We start from the raw sequence: 15,428 nt of genomic DNA on the forward strand, positions 1-15,428 counted from the left end.
ATAGCTCCAAGAGGGGTTTTTTTTTTTTGGAGGCACCATTCTCTGTTGACCCCTTTTTGTGTGTTTCGTCTTCTCCTCTCTGCCTACATCTATCTGTCTATTTCTCTGTCTGTCTGTCACTGTCTGCCCATATCTGTCTCTCTGCCTGTCATTGTATTTGTCTGAGAAAGGAACCCACCCACGGTTGTCTGGTCTCGATCTCCATGGCGACCTAATCCTCGCCAATCCCACAACAGTAGTGTTCCAGTTGAGACCCACTGTGTTACACCGGCCTGTCATCACTGATCACAGGATAGAGTTGCTTCTGTTGCTTCTGTTTTATCAGAGTGTCTTTTATCCACATCTAATGACGTTAGTGTGTGTGTGTGTGTGTGTGTGTGTGTGTGTGTGTGTGTGAGAGAGAGAGACAGAGAGAGAGAGAGACAAGGGAGGAGTATTTGTTTGTCTTTCTTACTTTAACAAATCCCCACATACTGTACAGACATCTTGAATTAATGTGCATTCATTTGAGTACACTGGTATGAGAGTACTGTGTGTGTGTGTGTGTGTGTGTGTGTGTGTTGCCCCGGCTGGCAGTAATGAATCCAGTGGTGCTGTTGGCATGAGCAGGGCCATGCTATTAACCTCTCTGCCAGCTAGACTGATCTCACCCTGTCTGTCTGTCTCATCGGCCTAATGACACTCTCACACTCTGAGCGCACACACACACACACCACACACACAGACCTGTCCTTTCTAATCAAATTTCCATTGAAGTGAAAAGTATTCTACATTGTCCAATCAACTCTATTCAAAGAGTCAAAAAGCTTCTGCCAGCATAGAGAGAAGATTTCTTTTTTAACACCCACTCAAAGGAAGTTACTCTTCAAAACTATTTCAGATGTATTAATCTCCACTTGCCCTCTGCAGCCGGATCAGATTTCACTGTATTTCACACCAGCCACCAGTTTTAACAGGGCTTTTATGGCTGGGTTTTCTCACTCATAACAGTCACTGTAAAACTACAACTGTGGATCTTTACTTGTGATCTGACAAGACAGTAGTGTAGTGCTTTAGTCATGTCGGAGTCCCCTATAATACCATCATTTGAGATATAAATCACTCTGAGTTTGAGAGAATTTTACTTTGCCAAGCCTGCCAAGGAAGATTTAAAGGGACATTTCAAAGTTTAAGACTTGGGGCAAAAGCTGGAGGTGGACCGTGAGCATTGCACACGCCCCAAATTACAGCTTGTGTTCTTGTTTAACGAGTTTGTGGCACCGCTTTTGGTCGTCACTGAATAAAAAAGCAACATGACATGATGGGGAAAAAATATGACATGAAAAGTGCTGTCAAACCACTTCACCAGCGATCGTAAATGTTGTTTAATAGTCTGTACTTGGCTTCCGTGCGTGCGCGTGTGTGTGTGTGTGCGCGCGTCTGTGTGAATGAGAAAACCCCAGCCTCCATAGGAAATCCTTAGAGGAGTGAGGAGCACCTGGCGCTGTCTGTAGTCATAACAAACGACAAGGAGGGATTTAGACTACATTTGTATTGGTGCCAGCTTGTTACACGCACTCCCTGTTCACATTCTCTCTCATAACCACCGTGTAATGCAGCATCGGCACTTGGCGTGGCTTCACCCCTGCGAGTTAGTTTTTTAACTGTGCTGCTCTGGAATGCCCCGGCTCATCCATGTGTCCCTCATTAGGGTTACGGCCTGGGACAAGCCAGCAGTAATATCCAACACACCTCATCCCATCTGTGAGCTGACCGAGACGGAGATAATGTAGAGAGGAGGATGCATTTGGCAAGCCAGAGGACATAAAGTTAGAGGTTTCTGCAGTGAGAGTTCATTAGGCAGAGGACTGCTGGGAGACGGGTGTCAGCCTGGTCTGAGCTAAATTAAGAGTGCTAGCTGAGGGACATTCAGATATATTAGGAAATGGATAGAGGCCAGTTTGTGTAGGGATGTTTTTGTTGTTATTTTCCCATCATTCCAGGAGAGTTTAGGTGAGACGCCTGCTTTAGTGTGATTGACTCTTACAGTACGTCAACGGGCGCCTGCTGTGATTCCTACTAATTGCACCTGACAGCCTCTCTGCATTGCTTTTAATTTAAAGTGAAAGTTTTGTTTCAACCTGAGCCTTGACCTTAATATCTCCCCTCTAACCGTTATGTGATTGGTCGTTTCAGCAGGTGGCGCCATATGGCCAGCAGGGGATGGGGGGCTACAGCCAGCAGCAGCAGCAGCAGGCGGGGCAGCAGGGAACCCCTCCATACTTCAGCCCCCCTCAGCAGACCCCTCCAGGCCCGACCCAAAGCCCCTACCTGCAGCCTCGACCACCGCCGCAACAGGTACTAACACACACATACACATAAGCTCATCACACTCGCACCCAGACACCCACTGTGCTATTTCCTGTATGGAAAAAATTGGCCAAGACATTCAAATGTAACCAAGCTGAAAGTCCCCTTAACATGCCGTGAGCAAAAATAGAAATGATTACCATAACTCAATAAATAAATATGAATGAATATATCAGTTACACATAGATTCGCAGATGTCGATTATCAGATGTAACATGAAGAATAAAATTTGGAATATCAGCAGGAAAGGGATTTCATCCAAATCTTTTTCCATGGGTTGTATTTTAATATTTTAGTGCTGCTGAGATTGGAGAGATCATCTTAAGGGATAGACCGTGCGTATGTGTGTGTGTTTGTTTATGTGTAAATGATAATGTGGTGTGTCGTTGGTCCAACATGTCTGGTGTATTGGTTGTATTATTCCATTGCATAATTCATGAGGGATATTTTAGGTAAATCTCACACACATGTGTTTCTATATATTTTCATATTCTCTCAGCACACACACACACACACACACACACACACACACTGCAGAAACAAGACTTCACAGATTGGCCAGTCATAGTGTGTAAACACATATTGTACATTTTCTATGCACACAAACACGCCTGTGCAAACCCAATCCTCAGTACAACAAAAGGCCTGTTCCGCAGATTTGGAGTGAAACTTGTCCTGCCAAGTTCCAGTGTGATGTTCTGTAGAAGTTTTCCATCGGGGAAGCTGAGTTCAAGCAGTTGTTTTTGAGTTGAGTGAAGGCTGCCCATGTGTTTCCCATCCACTCTGCAGCCAGAGGGATCTATCAGCCTGCGTGGAGCGACTCTGGCGAACAGCCCTGCCCTGGATGAGAACAGAACAGAACAAAACTGAGCGGGAGAAAAGAACAGAACAAGACGGGCGAGATTACAACAGAACTGGACAGGAAAGGAAAGATCAGACAGAACAGGGAGGGAGAGGAGAAGACAGGACGAAAGCAGAACAGGAAAAGACAGATGAGTGAAGCAGGGATGCCCCGAGCCATTCTGCAAGATCAATATCAGGGCTGATAAAGGCATGTTTAAATTCATCAGTAGTGGCTGTATTAGTCCATATTCAATCTTTGCAATACTTAGGAGTATATAAAAGAGATAAACTAGCACCACCTGGGCCAGCAATGCACTAAAATGCTGCTTAGGCGTGCGTGCATCAACAATTTAACACTCTGAAATTTATAAATGCTACTTATTCTCCTTCTAATACATACTTAAAGGTCCAGTGTGTAGGATTCAGGGGATTTATTGGCAGAAATGGAATATAATATAACAAGTATGTTTCCTTTGATGTACAATTACCTTAAAGGAAGAAGCGTGTTTCGATACATTCGAGTGAGCCATTTATATGTACACAGGGAGCAGGCCGTCGTCTACAGTTCCTACACTGGCCCAGAATGGACAAACCAAACACTGACTCTAGTTAGAGCCATTTGTGTTTCCATGGCAGCCACCGTAGTTAGCATGCCCACCACAATGAGCTAAACAGCATCAAACACTTATTTTTAACGGGAAACTGCTGTATGTGCTGTTCTTACCAGTTTAAATCACTGGATCTGGTTGTTTCCGAGATGAAGAGACCTCTGCGGATATTTCGTGTTCCATTAAAAACTCTCTGCACACTTAACAATGCACACTGAAGGAAATCTAACCGGGAGCTCACGCTTGGCACATGAGGGAAGTTTCAGCCGGTTGCAGTGTGCAGTTCTTACCGCTAGATGTCACTAACTTCTACACACTGCTCCTTTAAGTAATACTTTCAGTAAAGAATGTAAGCAGGACTTAAACTTGCAATATCGGGATTGCTGCATTTACAGACAAGAATGATTCGTAGCTCTCCTACTCCAGAGAAGAATGATCACAAAACAAGAGGGAGCAGTTTCAATGAAGATATCCAAACTAACAGCTCATCCCGACAGGACACGAGACAGAACTGTGAAGAATACATTAAACGCACTACAGATCAGGATACTCAAAGAAAAATGTGCTCCTCTGCAAGTTTTTTCCTCTAGAATGTAAAGGCACATTCATGCAAAGAAAAGCACAGGGCAGCATGGACAGTGCTAAGCATCATTTTTATTTTGGCCCAGATGCCTTATTGGGCCATTAGTAGTTCACAAATGGGAATAGACTTATTTAGCATCTGAACTAGTTGATGCCATTTGGCAGCGGTGTAGCCATATCTGTCTAGGTAGTTATACTGTGATTTACTGAGATGTAGTTAAACCTTCCTTTAGACAGCTTTGAATATTGAGCACACCAAGACAAATAGCCAAGCAAAAAGCCATTGTGAACACAAAAGCAAGTTGTCAAAAAAGGAAATCGTTAGTCTTAGCATAGTAATTTTCATACTGAGTGCACATTTCTGCCAGCATGCCTTTTGTCTCACACTGAAAAAAGCACTTACTCTTGTTTCCTCACTTAACATGCATTGCTCACACACACACACACACACACACACACACACACACACACACACACACAGACCGCGCAGCCTACTGAACAAACATTATTCACTCTAACTGGGAAAGGCTGAGATCCATGGCCAAGTTGACATTTTGTGACAGTAATGGTGTGTTTTCATCATCGCTGATGATGTGGCGGCAATTGACCCTCGCTGACATTTACGCACCAGGTAGTTCTGCCCAGGCACCGTGATTGGCCAAAGCCCTGTTTCACCTGTGCCGATAGGCCCCCATATTGGTTTCCATGCCAACTGTTGTGATGACCACGTAGCCGGTTTCCCTTTGGGTTTCATTGTTATGCATGCTACTTTAAAGGGAAAATGTTTCAATCAGCACACGCAGTTGTTAACGCTGCATAAAAGCCACAATACCTTCAGGAGCCACTGCATCCCGCTGTCTTTACCTTTAATCAAGAAATCCTTCCTATGTGTTGGAGCTATAGAGCATTTTATGTCCCAGCAGCGCAGCAGGCAATATGCCGACACATCCTGATCCCTGTCTACTCGTCATCAAAGTGTAGACCGACTCAGATCACTCTTTCTATCGACTAATCTTTTAAATTTAGATTACATTTTGGCTCGGTGTGGGAAGTGAGCTCCAACTAGTATCCCAGTTATTAATTAACAAGTACAGTTAAAGGACTCTTTCTCCAGCTAGATATGCAGACTATGTGTAAATGGAATATGAGTTTTTTTGGCATATACATCGGTGCACATTGCACTCAGTTACACCAGTTCCATCTTGTGTATCAAATGCAAAGTCCAGGTCCAAGAGCTCACTTCATTTCAGCAATTTATGTTTGAGTAATTACTGAAAATACCCAATATTGATCATTAAAAAACATGACATTTTGCATATAACAAAAACAAGCCTGTGGTGGCATTAAGACAAAGTTAATTGTCCATCGATTGAGTGAGAGAGAGGAATTAACAGAGGGAAAGAATACCAGAAAATACCAGAATACATTTAAATAACAAAAAAACTAGGTCCCTGTCTTTGATTTTGGATCCAAGAGTAAACATGTTTGCAAATTGAACTTACACAGTGCAGCTGGCCAAGATTACAAATAGAAGATTTGGTGTGTTTTCAGCTCAGAGCTGTATTACTTTCATTTTTCTGTTCTGAGCGAGTGTGTGTCTTTCTATCAGTTTTTGTATAAGTGTGTCTGTGTGTATACTAATCAGCCGAGTGTGCTGCAGCAATTCTGAGCTGTGAAAAGGTCAAACGGTGACCTTTGTCTGTGATTCTGGGCTGAAATGAGACATGATGTGAGCCGCAAGGAGCAGATCACATGCACACGCATACACACTTTTGCAAGCGCACGCCAGATTAGGATGTCATTGTGGTTTTGACCCCTGTTTTTTGACCCTGCATTACTTGGAGAAATCCAAGCTGAAAACTTCTTTATTTTGTTCTTCCGGCGCTCTCTGCAGTTCCTTTCCCCCCACTCCACTCCCATTAACCCTAGCCAGAGGACATCCTCCAGTTGATGGAACCATTCCAGCTGCCTTTGACACAGAATTTGCTCTGCAACCAACCGCTATTAGCTGGTTTTGTAACAAATCGAAGCGAAAATGCCGTCTTTCTTTGAGTCTATTGCACTGCTGTGACCTCATCTGATTGCGAGGAGCAGAGCAGGCTAAAAAGACATTTCTAAGACATCAAGGCTGATACTGAAAAATAAAAAAATATATAATATCGCATCAGGGAAGAAGTAGGTCTTGAAAAAAGTAAATGTGGGTGGTTTGCTGGTGGTTTTTGAGTGCTGTGGGTGTTTGAGAACACCAGATATTTTTAAATTCATGATTTTAAGTTGTAGCTCTAGCATAACACTGTGACATATACTTTAACTTAATTGATTGAGAAGGCTTTTTGACCTCACATAGTACTTACATTTCACTTTCCACCAAATGCCGTTGAGTCAAAACTCACTGCTGTGAAAACTGAAATAGAAAAAGATTTCTGCTTTGTCAATGAAATATTAAAAAGCCATATAACAGGGGCCTCTTTTCTGGAAGTATATTTTAACAGACCCTATAAATATCAAGACCCTGATGTTTTCGGTCTGATTGTTGGCTTCAATTACAGCGTGAGACAAATCGCTTAAAAGGAGAAAATCGGTGCCCTTTCTTCCTCTTCCCAACCATATTGCACTTGACGCATAACAGATGAAGTGCATGATATTTTGTTACTGTCTAATACTTTCTACCTCATAAAAACGGAAATGAGAGAGCTGTAATTTCAAGAATTTGGAGATTATTTTTTATGGCATGTTTGCTTTATTGGGTAGTATACACTGGAGTGTGACAGGATAGACTGAGGGGGTAGAGAGACGGGAGGTGAAATGCAATGCATTGGCCGGCTGCCAGGCTTGAAACTCATAATGTGGTGAGAACATGGTACTGGCTTTGATCAGCTATTCCGTGGAGCACCCACTATTTAATTTGTTACCAAGAAACAGTGTGTTAGATTTATGTTTAGAGAGTAATTACATGTAACAGAATATGGTCTTGCCTTGTTTTAGTATCATATAAACTGTATGCTGAATATGCCACTCAGTGGTATTTGGGTGTATAGTGGAGTTGACTGCTGGTCTTTGAAGAAGGAAGTCATTCCCTGTGACATTTACTCCCCGTAGTAAAACCCTCCTGTTCACTCTCCTCTGTGAAACTGATCCCACCGGTCGTTTCCTCTATTGGCCTTAACTATTTCCTCTTCCTGTCTGAGAGTAGGCTCTGGGGAGCGGTGCTGTGGCACAGAGGAGCTCTCAGCTGATTGGAGGAGACAAGCTCACTTTACAGGGACCTACATTGAAGGAAGCTGATTCATTGGTTTAGATTAGTGATGTTCATGAGCACAACATCACATGTCCACCATGTGCTGTAAACTAAAAGGAACTCAGGTGAAAGCTCTGGCAGTTCAAGCTTTTAACACTATTTTACTTTTAGTTTAAATTTTAGTTTTCCTCTGAAAGGACAGTAACTCCTGCGTGCGTGACATACTGTGCACGGTTACATGACAGAATAAAATGTTCAGACCAGTGGAACATTTAAAAATTTTGTTGTGAAACCGGAGCACATTGTTGCTGTCCTTTTGAAAAACATTTCCAAAAATGTCCGCTTTTCTAAAGTGAAGGGAAACACTCCTGTTTTCAGGTATGTGGCAGTGCATTTTTTTAGATAGTCCAATGGCTTTTAAATGTTTTTTGTATGAAGCAGTGGAATTTTTACAGCCCACAAAGGAACGTGTATTCCTTCTGTAAAAATGAAAAAGATTCAGAATCACCAAATTTGGAGAAGCATGATTTTCACTAGACAGCAGTGATGCACAATGTTTATTATGTGTGTTAAACTCAGGCTGCACATTTGGACAACAAACATTTCTCACAAAGCAAATTCATTTCAACAAAGCAGGTTCACCAAAATTGGCAAAAGGCAAAGTGGCCCGAATCTGATTTCTTTGCTCTTATGTGACTCATAACAGCACAAATTGCTTTCAGTCTGATATTTTCAATTCTGATTTGGTCCTAACTCAGTCACAGGTCTGACTCTTTGCAATGCCCCCTCAGTCTGAATAGTCACATCAGAATTCATGCATTTTTTGAGTCACTCTAGATCAACATTTGTCGCAGTTCTGTGCTGTCATTCAGTGAATACAAACATCAGCTGTGAGGTAGGTAGTCAGTGGAGGGATAGTGACCTCATAAGTGTTTGGGGTGAAATTTTGGCTTTCACAATTTGGCTCCAACTCCGCATGTACACGCACCTCCTCAAGTAGTAGCAGCCATTGCACCACAAAAAGCCGTAATTAAAAATTTGGCTCTCTTTCCCCTCTTTCTCGTTCTTGTCCTTGTCCTCGTCCTCGTCTTCGTCCTCATTCTCATCCTTGTCCTCATCATCATCTGCTCATTTATTTGCTGGCTTCCACTGCACAGCAACATATAAATGAAACCATAATCACTGACTTTAGTGGCTTCCGTACAAGAGTGTGCTGCTGGTGACATCTTTGTTATTGTTCTTTTGTGCATTCAGGTCAGTTCAGGGCCGTGGCCAGTCCACAGCAGAATCTTATATTGACCACATTTGAAAAATAATACGAATAGCTGAATAAAAAAACTTAATCCGAGCAATAAATTTGAATTGAGCACTAAGGTTTGCAGTGTGAACGTAGCCTTAGTGGCTGATATGGAGCTTTCAATCATATCACACACATATCTTTCTTTGCAGACGAAATCGTTCCAGTTGTAATAGAAAAAAATTCAATTTCAGTTTTTCTGAGCACTTCTAAGTACTTGAGTTCTTCTCATCCACATTTGCTTAGAAGTTCATTCTACTACTACTATATTGACCTTGTGGTAGGATTGTTTTGTAAACTCCTGTTTCCAAAGTCAAGAATGAATTTTTACTTTTTAAAAAAAATATTATGGTCATTTTATACTGTCATGGCTTTAATGTGAAAACGTATTTTTTTCATGGGTACATACATCTTTGCTGGTATTCAGAGGAAACCGTATGTAAACTATAGGGTGCTCACGTACTGGCACATCACCTGGCTCCTTTACTTTTCACGACTTCCAGTGTGTCATTTCCTATTTCCTGTCTGTCACCCCTCCGCCCCCGACCGGCTGCAGCAGCAGGCCCTTTCCCCCACCCTCCGCCACCCCCGCTTTTAATCACACCAGGTTAATTAAAAGGCCGTCGAGCTTTTCTGCGTCCTGCCCCCCTGGCTTTATTACCCCCTCGCTGTATACTTGCTCTGCTGCCTCAATCACCGTGACTGCCCCTCAACACACACACACACAAATGCACACTCTTTCACACGGAAATGGGAGCTCACCTTGGCGACGAGAAGGTGGAGGTATGGCCGGGAAGTTAAGGGGACAAGACAGAGGAAATGAGAGGCAGGAAGGAGTGTGTGTGTGAAGTGTGAGTGAATAGGATGGGGTGAGCGTGGCGGTGAAGGTGTGTGTGTGTGTGTGTGTGTGTGTGTGTGTGTGTGTGTGCGTGTGTGCGGAGGGGGCACTGAGTGTGGGTGGGTGGGGCGCCCAAAGTTCAATGTCATTAATTGGTCACCATTTGAATATTAAGTGAAGAACTCTGTTAATTAACAGGATAATAAAAGTGCTGCTGGCTGGAAGGGGGTGGACAGAAAGAGGGAGGGAGCGAGGGGTGGAGGGAGGACAGGCTGCGGAAATGGAGGGCATATGGCGAGAGAGAGGAGGAGGTAGAGAGAGAGAGAGAGAGAGAGAGAGAGAGAGAGAGAGAGGGAGGGAGGCTGGGTGCTGGGTGATAAGAGGGAGAGAGAGACGTCCGTGGGTAAAGGTCTGGCAGTGGTAATTTGCGGAGAGCCGCGTTAATTGTCATAACCTTTTAAATGGCAGAGTTTATCGGAGTCCTCTAAATGTCCCCGCGTATCGCCACGGCAACCCTGGGCCTGCCGCACTCCGATTGGCCGCCGCTGACGAGCACTTAAGCTTGATGAGTTTTCAGGCAAAAACTAAATGATAAAATTGAAAAAAAAGAAAGAATTATATATATTTATGCTGTATATGTCAGCTAGATTCTGTGTGTGTGTGTGTGTGTGTGTGTGTGTGCGTGTCTGCATGTGTTTGAGACAATGTTTTTAATTTAGTGTGTTTTTTACCTCCACATTGACTGACACTCGCTAATTGCTCGACTAGAATCCGCCACTGTTTTTTTTTCCTTTTTTCCCTTTTTTGATTTATGTTTGTTTTTGTACAGCCGAGCTGCAATTCAAATGCAAATGAACGAGAACGGGAGAGGTGTTTTTGGAACGGTTAGGACAATCATAATGGCTCAGAAAAAAAGAGGGCCGGTAGTTAGCGGCACAGCACCCTAGGGGCCTCATTTAGCTGCCATTTGTTAGGAAATGCCGCTACATTTGTTCCTGGATACAGACTTCACAGACAGAGAGAGAGAGAAAGAGAAAACACCAAAAAAAAAAAAAAAATGTTACAGTCAAAGTCGAGCTCGCCAACACGCTGCTATTGTTCCTCCGTGCTTTAGCAAAAGTCATGTGGGTGTAGACCAGTTTGGGTGGATGTCCTCTTTAACTGCGAGCCAGAGCAATTGAAGTGAATGGGCGGATGGGGGTGGTGGTGACGGGGACTTGCGAAGAGTGTGTGAAGTGAAGATGGTACAAAGACTGGCTCTTATTTGATTAGCCTGTGTAGAGGAATGAGAATGAAAGCCCTGGCAACGGCATGTGCAGCTAACACTGTCAGCTACATCTGACATCATCCCTAAGGGATGGCCTGCACACATACCAGTGTGTGTTTGTCTGTGCATGCCCATTTCTCTCTGTCTGCATGTGTGTGTTTTTGTGTGTTTCTCTTTATACGGCTAAGAGTGAATGCTTGCATGTGGCTGTGTATGTGTGTGTGTACGGGTTGTGTGTGAGAGTGTGTCCTGTGTTGGAGCTCTGGTCCTCTCTTGTAGTCTCTTTGTGCTAAAGGTCAGGGGGATTGCTGAGATAGAATCCAATCTGAAGGACACAGCACTAGAACAGGCCCTGCTACAAATGGGCCTATTAAGATAGGCTGGACACACACACAGGCACACACACTAACATACCTCACAGATATATAGGCATATACACACACAATCATCCTTGCATACACCTATGCACATACAGCAGCTGTTCCTATTGTAATGGTCACCTTTCCCGTGATGATAATAATAGACTGTACCCTGGAATAAATGCCCATCATTTATATGGAGTCCAACCAACACTCTGATTTAAAAGGCAGTTGCAGGAGACGAAAGTAGGTCTGCCCTATAATATATTTACAGCATATCTGACATAATCAGAATGTAACTGCGATGTTTTCCAAATATTCTGAAATGGATCAAAAGATGTAAGTGTCAAGAAAAACATGAAAGACAAGCACATCATAACCAAATGTTGATTTGTCACATTTTTCAGAACACGGTGTAGCTTGCTCTCACTGCTGATTGTTGCTTTAATTATGGTTCAGTCAGTCTGATTGGTGTGAGCATGTGTGCGTATCTGCAAGTCTGAACCAACGCGTGTGTGAACGCCGGGTGTTGAATATGGATGTGTGCCCCCCCTCCCTCCCCACACCACCACCACCACCACCACCACTGCCGCCGCCGCCACCGCCGCCTCTCCCTGATGCATAGAAGCTTTTTGAACATGTCTGTTAGTGTTTTCTTTTTTAAAGGTTGGTTGTCTTTAAGCAGTTGGGCCAAATGAAAGTTAAAGAGGCTGCCTTCGACGGTAATTAACGGCACAGAGCAGTGCATACACACATAAATAAAGACAGTCAGACACAGCAGGTAACACACTCACTCACTTCTTACCTCTGTCTGACCCTTCTGTCATCTTTTCCCGGTGAATGACCCAGTATATCTGAGTGTGTGTGCGCTTCTCAGGGTCTTTCCCAGTGGACATCAGAGGCTTCCTGTCCTTGGGGTAATGTGCTAAAGGGTGGTGGTCAAATGCACTGGTTTTATGTTGTGTGTGTGTGCATGTGTGTGTGTATGGTTAGGCAGTGGGTTTAGGGGGTGGGGGGGACGCAATTAAGCTTAATTTTTAATGAATATTAATGGCATTAGCGTCAGATTTTGTGGAGATGTGCATCTGCCAAGGTGCAGGGGAAAAGGGGGGATGACTAATTCATTTGGTAGTCATGAGGAGAACGGCTGGAGACAGGAAAGGATGGGGGAAGAGAGGGGTGGAGATGGAGAAATGAAGGTGGGATGGAAAGGTAAAGTGGGAGAGATAGAGGGAAGAGTGATGGGTTAAAAGACAGTGATGAGGATGTGGAGAAAGGAAGAGATTGATAAGGAGAGGGAATAGACACAGAAAAAGAGGAGGTTGGGTGATGCAGAGTGAGGGAGCAGTTAAGAGAGGAGAGAGTGGATGTTGAGGGAAGGTTAGAGCAGAGAAAATAAATAAATGTAATTAGGACAAAAGGTAGGAAAAGCACAGCCGACACAGAAAAGAACAGACGATGCGAGGAGAAGCTGCTGAGAAATTCATTCGACCTCTGTGATAAAGCGAGAGCCGGCGTGTGACGAAAAAACTGACATCTGCACACAAAGTTTATAAAAGCAATATCGCCCAGAGCAGACAAAGGCGGCGGGAAAAGGGATTAAAAAGCAAGCATGTTAAATTTTTCAAAAATAATGCTGAAGTATAGTTTGAAGTAACCCACATCTTTTTCTCACTGTTAAAAAAAAGGGGGAGATCGAGACAGATGTCAGCCAAAATCAGCTTAACGTAATGGCTGTGAATTTTTGCTCCTGCTGCTTTCTTTTTTGTCAAGTGGCGGCATCAAATACGCTTGCTCGCTGTCATGACAGTTTCATCGCCTGTTTTCCGAGGCAATCAAACTCATACAAGCAAAGCGAAGCAACATTTCACCTTGCTCCCTGCTTGAATGTAGAGGTAGAAAGAGTGCAGTGCAACCAACCAAAAAGGCTCAGTACAACATTCTTAAATTAGGTGTGAGTCAAAAAGAAAGGAAGTGTCAAATTGGTTGTATGTCACGGTTGGAATTATTACTGTTTGTGGCGGCATTGCGGCCCAGATTTTCTTTAAACTAAAAAGAACTTCAATGCTAGCTCCCGGGAGGTCATGTTCCATAGCACAACTTGACCTTTGACCTCGTGTTTCTCTTCAACAAAGTCTAATATCACGCTGACACAGTGCAAAAGATTAAATCACAAACCAGACTGACTACTTTTTGAAAGTGGTGTGTGTGAGTCTCATATTCCAAACAGTCGTCAGCGTGCAACATCGACACGTTCCTGCTTTCCGAACATTCCACACTTACCGGCCGACTCCCGTTCCTGAGTGGCTGGGATTAACACGGTGCTGCAATATTGATTTGCGTCCGCATAAAGCCTCTCCGGCTCTATATATTACACCACATTCAGCAGTCATCTATTCAATCAAATCTAATATTACACTGCCTCTCCACACAGCTGTCTAATAGCATTTAACTCACAGTTTGATTCCTGCATTCCCTCATGTACTTCAAACGCTTGCCTTCAATATCCTTCATTCGTTTCTACTATGCCAAGAAGAAGTCTTTTGAAAAGCACGGAGGATGAATGAGCGTGTCTCTGTGTGTGCGCGTATGTGTGTGTGTGGAGACAGGATTAGCTGTGGCCTAAGGCTTAAGGTATGGAGTGGAGTGTATTTTAGAAGCTTCTAAATTAGCTGGGAAATGGGATTTTGAGACAATGGACTGGAAAAAACTCAAATGAAAGGATGCACTCGCAGCACTCCTTCATTTGCCTCTGATGTTCTCTCACGCTCGCTTCTTCTGCTCTTTTTTTCCGCCGTTATTTCTCTCTCTTCCCCTCCCCTCTGTCTCTCCCCGTGCTTTCCTGCCTCCTTTTTGCCTTCTCTCTTTTGCATCTCACCTTCTGTGTTTCTCTGTCAGCATCTGCCCTCCCTCCTCCCAGTCTCTGCTTCTGTCTCTCTCACCCTCTCTGTCCATATTACAGTTGACAGTGATGATGTAAGAACGTGAGTGTAAACAGTAGTATGAGGCTAACCTCACTTTGACCCACTTAAAACGGAAATCCCCTCGAGTACACACACACACACACACACACACACACACACACACACTCACTACAGACTCATATGCCTGAGTAAATATTGGACTTGGGTCAGCAGCCACTCTTCTGTTCTCATTTCACTGTGTGAGCAACTGTCTGTCCATGTGTGCATTTTCATCTGTGAACTGAACTGTGTGCACGTGTGAGTGTGTATGTCCACCTATCAGAGAGCCACCGCACATGTACTCGCCTCCCGCCCCTCCTTCCCCCCCTTCCCCGGGCCTTTATTTACCTGTGGAGGTGTATTTGTGTCTAAGCCTGGTTTCTGCTTCAAACGAGGCACTTCCGACCATGTAATAAAAGCCTGACGTTTGGCGTGTGTCCAGGCTCCCATTGATAAACACAGGGGGGCTGTGCATACAAACACAGGGCCTGCCCAGGGCCCTGACAAGGAAACCAGCGTGGCTTTGTTTTTAAAATAGCACCTCTGTTCTGTGCTGCTATCCTGTTGTTAAGTGTCTCTCCGCACCCACCCACTTATGGGGTGATAATGTGATCCAGTGATTGAACCACATCTGGGTGAGCAGGGTTTCCCTCTGGCTTTTAGACGCGGTATCTGAGGTTTAGGTTATGACCGAAATAAGAGAGATATTGTGCCAAGATTGTGGCTTGGTGTTCCACTTATTTATGTGATTGTAATTTGAATAAAAATGAAAACACAGTAAGCTTTATTTATTCAGAGAGTCAAATGGAAATCAAGATGTCTTTTACAAGAGGGATCTGGAAATAAGTCACACATATGGAACATTACAATGAGACAATTCAGCTGCACAAAGTGCCATCACACATAAATACACTTGTTACAATAGTTGCAAATATTATTAAGAATTTCAGGAAGTAGAAATGAAGGATTATGTTGTATTTTTTCCACATATATTTTCACCTGCTGTAAACATTTAACCCTTATTGCGTTACATCACCAGATCGACATCATAACATGCAGCTTTTTGAAGATATTGGTCATGTAA

General features: G+C 43.6%; 1 protein-coding gene across 8 annotated transcripts in view; it reads left to right on the plus strand.

Moving 5' to 3' along the window:
- Positions 1–15,428, plus strand: part of LOC117266673 (AT-rich interactive domain-containing protein 1B-like) — a 232,511-nt gene that overhangs the window by 84,563 nt on the left and 132,520 nt on the right. For 6 of the 8 annotated variants that reach the window (XM_078175004.1, XM_033641962.2, XM_033641965.2 and 3 more), the window contains one exon: positions 2,176–2,337. In XM_078175004.1, the coding sequence (XP_078031130.1) occupies positions 2,176–2,337 (162 nt within the window). The remainder of the gene's footprint in view (positions 1–2,175; positions 2,338–15,428) is intronic. The other 2 variants (XM_033641964.2, XM_078175003.1) reach the window with 1 other exon arrangement.

Source organism: Epinephelus lanceolatus, chromosome 15 (assembly GCF_041903045.1).
Source record: "Epinephelus lanceolatus isolate andai-2023 chromosome 15, ASM4190304v1, whole genome shotgun sequence".
NCBI lineage: Eukaryota > Metazoa > Chordata > Actinopteri > Perciformes > Serranidae > Epinephelus > Epinephelus lanceolatus.